General features: G+C 46.8%; 1 protein-coding gene across 1 annotated transcript; it reads right to left on the reverse strand.

Annotated features, from left to right (window-relative positions):
- Positions 1-358: 358 nt before the first annotated feature.
- LOC122384891 (glutamate receptor 2-like) lies at positions 359-3,871 on the reverse strand. Its single transcript, XM_043372695.1, has 2 exons — positions 2,651-3,871; positions 359-418 (listed from the first exon to the last, which is right to left on the reverse strand). Exons 1-2 carry the CDS (start codon positions 3,869-3,871, stop codon positions 359-361), a joined length of 1,281 nt encoding a protein of 426 aa, XP_043228630.1.
- Between the last annotated feature and the right edge of the window lie 5,119 nt (positions 3,872-8,990).

Here is an 8,990-nt window from a genome sequence, read left to right on the forward strand (position 1 = left end):
CCCACGGCTCCTCTTCGTCATGCCAGCATGGATGTCACTGAGGGCGGCTTCCGCCGCAAACGACTTGTTTTACATCCAACATCTTATTCAGGAGCTTCCGATAGAAGCTCGTAGCTTTATAGCATTGCAGAGCTCGTATGAGTGCAATGATAGAGAACGATGAGAAAAATAAAGAGCCTTTGTATTCATGTGTGTAAACATATTCAAGGCAATCGGTATTGGGTAAACTGACGATCGAATTCATAGTTCACTTGGGAATCATTTAACATTCGAGTACAGCATGGCCTCATGTGTAGGTACCATGTCGGGACTGACAAGCATCATTCCCTCGTAAACCAGTCTCCGGTAAATCTTACTGCTACCGATACTGACCAGACGCAAACCGATGCGACTCCATTGCCGAGACCATGGCCTGAGTCTGCAGAACACATAAACCGGGTGCTCCATGGGCAGAAGTCTAAGCTTTGATTCAGTTAATGTTGCAAATCGTTCACATAACGAAGCCAACCTCATGTATGGGGCTGGGCACATTATTTCAAATAGTGTATTCGCTTGACATTGGGTTACACGTGCAAATGAGAGATCAAAGAGGAGGCTGCGTTAGGCGTTCACCATTCAATAATTGGTAAGCTCCGTGCAATACCTATGCTAAAGAGCAGGCAATCAGGAGATATAATCAGCTGTAACTATATTGTTTGGTCCCCGATAGAGATGTTATTTTTGCATCATCGCCGGGTCGCAATTTTGACGTTCCTAAGTTTAAAAACGTTTTTAGCAAACAAGAAAATAAATAAGTATACTTACCTTTTCCTTAGTCATGGCTGATGGCAATTGGCAGCCATTGTTCAGCTAGACGAGCACACACATCATGCATGACGCCACCGTTGTGTGCCACCTCTGACGTCATTATCGCACCAGAACTATTCAACCAGCAATAAATGGGTGTGAAAACCGCTATTCAACAATGACATTCATCGAAGTGCTTGTATTTGGGCCCATAAATATCGCGATAGCGAAAAATGAGCGATCACAATTCGAGCCGACTGGGTCAAAAATATCCACTGCCGCTTTCATAATTCATCAAGGACCTGCTGTCATCCCATGAAAACATGCTACCGGTCCTGTTATTGCGCGTTAGTTTTGCTTTACGTCATGGGTTTTCCGTGTTGTGTGGTAGCAAAGTTCATAAAAACGGCCAGCATGAGTCCTTTGATTTCCGACCAGCGGCCTTGATCCACTTAATTCGCTCGCAAAAGGTGACGCGTCAGATTTGGGAGTCGCATCGGAAACTAGCGCGTCAACTGGTGTTCGGAAGCCCAGGGGTTCATGTCGCAGGCTTTGTTACACCTGTGGACTCTGAAGTACTTATGTTTCAGGGCTTTGGTGGCCTTTACAGATTGTCGACAGTGCAGGTGGTGCATGTAGGGCAGAGGGTTTTTATTATTAAAATAATTCGGCCAAGACAAAGTGTCTAAGGTTATAAACGTTTGTGAGTGCCATATGGGTGATATGGACGGTAAGCAAGAGCCAATTCTATTCGATATATTAATTCGCCTTCGCTTGCACTTGCCCTACAGGGCTGTAGACATCACCTCTCATATGTCATTTGTCCCATAGAAAAAGGTAATGAAAGCATCGAACCAAGAGCCATTCCGGCTCGGATGAGCGCCAATATATCGCGACCTTCTGGTAATTAAACTGATCATTCGTAGGTAGCTATCGATGCATGTCCAATAACTGCGTCACATACATCCTGGGACAGAACCCAACGACGCGACTCTAAATTTCTGATAATGAAACGTTTCCAATATATTCGTGCGGAAACAACAAACATAGCTTTATATCTCCATTACTAAAACATAGCTTAATAAGTTGTAAGAAATATGGAAAGGGATATAAGAAAACGACTAAGGACAAAACACCGTTGCTGCAAAAGCCACTTCAAATTAACAGCAATGAAGATTCTTCGACATTGACTGAATGATCCTAGGACAAATTTCGACAAGTCTTCATTTGAATTGATTGAACCAGTTCAATGCATGGGCATGGAAAATGAACATATGACGGGCAATCACATGAAAAATAAATTATGACATGTCATCAAAAATAGCAGTTAAAAATATATCATTCTTAACTGTTGAAAATCCGACATCTTTTTTGCAAAGCGCAGTTGACAAATCTTTTCGAATAGTATGCATCCAAAGTTATACGCAAACGTTGACGGATGAATAAATATCCCTAGTATCATTTATCACGGTAATGTGACCAAACTAGAGCCAACCTTCTCCCTTCTGTAGAACATCGCTCCTTAGGATGAACATAGGACATTTTCTAATGTGTGTGGTAATAAAATCAGAGCAACAGTTAGCAACTGCAGTCACAGCATTGTTAAACTCGTGAAAAGCGACTATGAATGAAATACGCGATACATCTCATCATGTCTTCGATACAACGACCCGCTTTCTTTAGACTTGCGTTTTCGTCTTTTGAAGCAAAGATAGCGTTTTTCAGTCGCTTTACAGTCCTGATACTTGGCTTCACGCACTCTCGATGACACAACTCTTGACCACACAAATTCTATGGCGAAAATAAGCGCGCAAAATATGAGCGCGATCGGCATAATGGCGATGACTGCCACCACATCGCCCACGGACATCTCTTTAAACGTGGCCGTGGAGCGACAGATGTCCTTCGCAGCCGTCAGCCAATAGTTCTGCAGGCGCGACACGACACCACTCTCCAGCATCCGCAGCATTAGCGTGTTGATGGCCCGCTTGGTCTGGCCCAGGTCCTGCGCGATGGCCAGGTACTGGGGGTTCCTGGTGGGCTGTCGGCCAAACAGCGGCACCAGGTGACACGCCTCCGGGCCCTGTGAGAACAGCAGCCGGTCCAGGTCGACGAACGTCATGACGTAGGGCTCGGTGGTGCGCCGGCCGGTCGGCCCGCTCAGCTCCAGTCGGATGTAGCTGTCCCCGGTGGCAGCGCGACGGTACAGCTCGCGCTCGTACTGATCACCACTAGCCTTCCAGTCGTTGAGGTTGGCGTATCCGGGCTCGATGGCAAACAGCCAGCCGGGCTCTTCGACAAACTCGCGCAGGCTGGTGATGGGCCGGTCCACCTTGGTGACGGTTAGGTAGGAGATGAGATTGGCAGTGTAAATGGCGTAGATGAGGATGCTCAGCACCCAGCAGGAGACGGTCACGACCCGTGCGGCCAGGGAGCTCGGCGTGCTAGCCCAGCCCTGGTTCACCAGAGCCATGAAGCTGGAGAGCAGGCACGACGACCAGGTCATCTCACTGACGGTCCGCCGGTCCTCAGCTCTGGGGTGGTTGAAGCGCACAGTCACGCGAAGCGCGACCGACATCGCAAACAGGAATGCCAGAATTATCCACCAAACGTCAGCGCTCAGCGGCTTCAGAAGAGCGCTGAAGATACTCGGAGTCATTTCAGGGATCGTCTTTGATCCCTGACGAATGTAGAACGTCGCTGCATCGAACGCCACCGGCACGGCGTCCATGAAATCAATGACCGTCTTGCGGTCGCTGCGCATCTTCAGCCAGGTGAGAGCGACGTCTGCGCGTCCGTAGGCCAGTTCGCCCACTACGCCGGTCCAGGTGCCGTTCTCGGTGACGCTGCCGTAGCCCAGATCCACCACCGGCTGCATCACGTAGCTGAGGTTGAGCTCGCTGGTGATGGCCTCCCACAGCTGGAACAGGTAGCCCTCGTAGTGGTACGAGCCGTTCTGGAGCTGGTGGACGTATAGGTAGGGCGGGTCGTGGCTGGCGAGCACCCGCAGTGGTCGGTCGGGGGTCCCGACCTGCCGCTGCGACCAGCTGGAGCCCGCTGATACAAGGTCACCGTGGTCCTCCATGTGGGGAGTCTAGGGCGACGGGTTCACTCTCGTCTTAGTCAAACTTCTTCTGCTACAGAACTTAAATTCCTTGCTCAAGAGTGAGACGAGAAAGTTGCTAACACCTGACCTCATATCATGAAAAACTGGCCCACAAACTAAGCGCGTCCGTGGGTCACGCGTCCAAAACCATCGCAACTTACAACCACAATCATACCGAGTCGACCATCACCCTCCACTGTTACCGGAGCACTGAGCACCCACCGCGGCGGGGACACGCAGCGGACACGTTACCATCCACGGTCCGACCGTGCTCCAAAGGCACTCGTGTCCGTGCCACCTGCATACGCTCCCACCGTCCGTAACGACACGAGTCCGCATTGTGAGCATATGGCGGTTTGTTTGTGATTAATGGACAATGTACGGCGTATCGAGTGTTTGGTGCGGTGGATGTCACCATAAATATCCAAATAGCTCGTCGTTGCATGATTGTTACCGATAGAGACGGTCGCACATCGATTACAGACGGAGTCGGCGGCTAAATGACATAAAGCGCGTCGCTTTATGCCATTTAGTCGTTAAATTACGTGCCCTGAAAATGAAAGAGTTGGCCATCTTCATCGCAAACTTAGGTCAATGGCCATACGAATGTCTCAATTGCCTTCAATTGAAGACCATTACAAGTTATTGAAGGGAACTAATCAGCTACCCACGAAAGTTAAGTAAAGCGTCGACTGAAAGGATGCAATATTGAGCACTGGTGTAGAAGTCAGACGCACTACTACAGGGTTGGGCAGATAAATTGGGATAAATTTAAACTTCCTCTAAAACGACTATTTTTTGAGTGAAAAAGATAATTTTTGAACATAAATATAGGCTAATGAATACGTTTCCATGTTATGCAGGTTCCATTGTAATTTTGAGTCGGCTGGTCACAGAACGTGGGCTTAAGCAAGCCACTATCAACTTAGTCCGCGCGCACATGCATGCCAATACTCTAATTATGCTCCATCAAATGGCTGAAAGTAGTGTGTATCGAACAGACGTAAACGTTGGAGGAAGATATGATATTGACTCATCCTTAAATACATATGGCATTGACACCGGCCGCTCCCCCGGTTTTCCGGGGGGTCTAAAAGGCAAAATTCAGTTAAATCAGAGGATCCTCGCGAAAACAGTGGCGCGAGCTTACAACGAAGGTAGCCGCGCCATGAGAAAGCGATATACCAGCACCTCAAACATGTACTCTTATGCATTGATGCATATCAACCTGTCAACATAGATGTTGAAGCAGCTGTGACGTTAAAAAGATTGTTTCCTCTTGAAGGGCTTGGAGAAGCGAGCAAGCACGTGCAGGTCTTTTTCGACGATGGTATCCCCATAACCGAACATATGAACAACCGCAAACACCATGCAACATCGCAACCAGCCCAGATGACGTGATCTTAGTTCCAAAAAGCATGCAGCATACATTGGTGATGACATTCCACTCGGTGACTTCTGACGGTCACGTGGGGCCCCCTTGTTTTACGGAATCGGGAGGGGGTTCGCCATTACAGGGTACCTAACCATTACTCCGGCAGTTCGGATCAGCAAGATGGAAGAATGCAACATCCTGCATGGAGTGATGCTGTTCGAGGAGTCAGCTCCCCGGCATACAGTAAATTAGATACAAAATCTCCTGAAACGGAGGATCCCGCGAACTGTACCCAAGGGAAAATGCCCCCTTCCTCATTAAACCCCAGCCTACACAAGTTCTGGTTGTTGGGGCGTTTTTGCGGGTGAGTCTAACGAACGTCCCCTCGTGACTGTGGTGAGCCTCAGCAGTGCCAGTTGGCTACAATTACGAGTCATTTCAGACGGGAGATCTCGCCGCGCGTGCGGCCAGTCCAGGCACCGATTAGTACTGATGCAGGTGGACCACGGTGACCATATTTGGTGATAAACGTGTAAAATTGGTGTGACAATATGTGATTCAAATTTGGAATGCCTATGTTTACAAATTTCTTAGCTACGGCGTTCAAAATGAAAATATGTATTTTGTCCCAATTTATCTGCCCAACCCTGTATACTCGTATTCCCAGCGTAATCCCTGTCCACGGTTGCAACGCTATAAAGTAAACAAATAAATGCATCAGTAGGCAATGTACGTGACAGCACTCTTTGTGGAAAGATAATTGATAACGTTTGATCATTTAACAATCGGCACAATTGAAAGGTACTTTTTAATGAACTACTTCGAAAAGTTATTGAGTGAGGAATGTTGCCCTGTATGAGTCACTGTCACGCATTAGACGAGTGACTGCATTGTGGATTGCATTGGTGCAATATGTGGCAGGAATGCAAGGCCGACAATCAATGACACCATTAAATTCCGTTGTCTCTTGAAAGGCCAACCAAAGGCATGACAGTCAGCAAAACTTTTTGGTAGTTGTTGCTTTTGTGCAAATACAAAGACCACAGCAGTGCTCAACTGCTCAATGCTCGTTGCCACTTTATATAGGACAACAGAGAGCTATCCTAACTTATTAACGAGGAGCATGCATGTCCCCTCATGAATACATAGGGTGTATCATCCTTTAAGAATGAACACTGGATATGGGCGGCACAATTGCACATATACCTAACATACGTGTAAAATTGGTGTGACAATATGTGATTCAAATTTGGAATGCCTATGTTTACAAATTTCTTAGCTACGGCGTTCAAAATGAAAATATGTATTTTGTCCCAATTTATCTGCCCAACCCTGTATACTCGTATTCCCAGCGTAATCCCTGTCCACGGTTGCAACGCTATAAAGTAAACAAATAAATGCATCAGTAGGCAATGTACGTGACAGCACTCTTTGTGGAAAGATAATTGATAACGTTTGATCATTTAACAATCGGCACAATTGAAAGGTACTTTTTAATGAACTACTTCGAAAAGTTATTGAGTGAGGAATGTTGCCCTGTATGAGTCACTGTCACGCATTAGACGAGTGACTGCATTGTGGATTGCATTGGTGCAATATGTGGCAAGAATGCAAGGCCGACAATCAATGACACCATTAAATTCCGTTGTCTCTTGAAAGGCCAACCAAAGGCATGACAGTCAGCAAAACTTTTTGGTAGTTGTTGCTTTTGTGCAAATACAAAGACCACAGCAGTGCTCAACTGCTCAATGCTCGTTGCCACTTTATATAGGACAACAGAGAGCTATCCTAACTTATTAACGAGGAGCATGCATGTCCCCTCATGAATACATAGGGTGTATCATCCTTTAAGAATGAACACTGGATATGGGCGGCACAATTGCACATACACCTAACATAAAATATAGTGCGTAGGACCGGGATTAATTGTTTGCGCATGTCTGTCTTGCATTGCGCATGCTCATCACTTAGACTGCTGGTCAGAAATACCCACGAATCAAGCAGCATCCATCCACAAGACAGCGGATCACCAGTACCACCCCTCACACCGAGTAAAAGCTGTAGTTACCGTAGTATACCGTGACGGGTAACGCTGCAAATAAATCCTCATTTTTTAACCCGCGAGTTGCTGGGGGTGGGGGGCGTTAAACGCCCCCACTTTTTTCGCCGGGCCATAGCATAAAAACGGGGCACCGCAGGCGCGCCAAATTTTGGGTACCTGTAGGGAATTGATTGAAGTTTATTGTGACAAAGTTTCAAAAAAATCGGTCGGAAATTTTTTGAGATATCGAAGTTTTAGTGACGTCACGATTTCTGAGTTTTCGACCAAAAACGGCATATGTTCAAAAACTCATATAAAATCACAGAATAGACATACAGACATGCCGTAAACGCCATTAGACTGCCAATACCATGAACAATCAAATGGCTATCTTCGATTATTGATTATCATTCCGCATTTTCCAAAATCTTGAACTGAATCTTGGCAATTTCTCGTGACTTCTTCACGACCATGATACACGCATTTCTTAAATTGAACTTTTTTAGCCAAACACGTACACATATGGTAAAATGAATGTCACCATCGTGTTCTACGCCCCAAATTACCCATAAAACATGTGTCACAGGCTGGGAATATCAGTTTTCATTTTCGGGGATATGTGCCTGCCCGGTTGACCTGACCTTGACCCTGACCTATGCTTGACTGACCCCTATATGGAGCTGACACTCTTGCAGGCCTTATATGGTGGATTGTGCACCGTTTTGACAGAGTTTATGACGAGAGGCGCCCATTGCGAAGTCCTGAAGTCCATGCTACTGAAAGCCCGATTTCAGGTGTTTGACCTGACCTTGACCTGACCTGTGACCTCAAAATTCAACTTTAAAGTACTCATCTGAAGCGTCTCATCGCGTTCTTTCGTTTGCCGCCTCGTGCGTTTCGCTGCGCCTATTGGTTCTCGAGTTATCGGCTGGGGGCGTTTAACGCCCCCCCCCCCCCCCCCAGCAAACGGTGGGTGGCGAAATACCCCAGCAACTGCCGGGTTAAGAAACTGACCGTACAATAAGAAATGTATGTATGTAGAGAAGAGAGCAAAATAAATACAACTCCGCTTCGAAAAAAAGTTAAGCGCGCTCACCTAACACTCACTCCCTCGACAGTCCATAGTCCACAGTCCACAGTCCTCAGTCCACAGTCCAGTCCACAGCCCACAGTCCACAGTACGCATGTCCACACTCCGCAGTCCGCCTCCTCCTTTCCTCCCCCGCACCGACGACTTGTGCCGACCTCTCTACGTCCTTGCCTTGGGTAGGTTATCTAACAGGCTGATGGCAAAAGAGGTTAATGCATCTGCTTTACAGTATGCAAATGTTAATATAGCAATATGTAATGACGTTGAATTCACGGCCGCAGCTGTTATCAGCTACTGAGCATTCAGTTCCGGAATATCTTGACTTTGTAAAGCGCTCACTCTGGTTGTTTTATGACGACACTCACCATTCAGCATCGCAAGGAGATATACCTGATCACCAGTAGGCATTTAAATTTCAATAAAAATGACAGCATTCAATTTATCACCGTTTTAAATCGAGTTAAAACATGTGAATGGGATTCGGATGACTCGAGGTAGATCGGAACATGCCGACGTAACAATTTGTCCGTGAAGCTGTACCGAGTGCGGCTGGGACTGAATATGTCATTACCTGTTAACATATTATGTAAGA

The sequence above is a fragment of the Amphibalanus amphitrite genome, unplaced genomic scaffold (genome assembly GCF_019059575.1).
Source record: "Amphibalanus amphitrite isolate SeventyFive unplaced genomic scaffold, NRLGWU_Aamphi_draft 000201F_arrow, whole genome shotgun sequence".
Classification (NCBI taxonomy): Eukaryota; Metazoa; Arthropoda; class Thecostraca; order Balanomorpha; family Balanidae; genus Amphibalanus; species Amphibalanus amphitrite.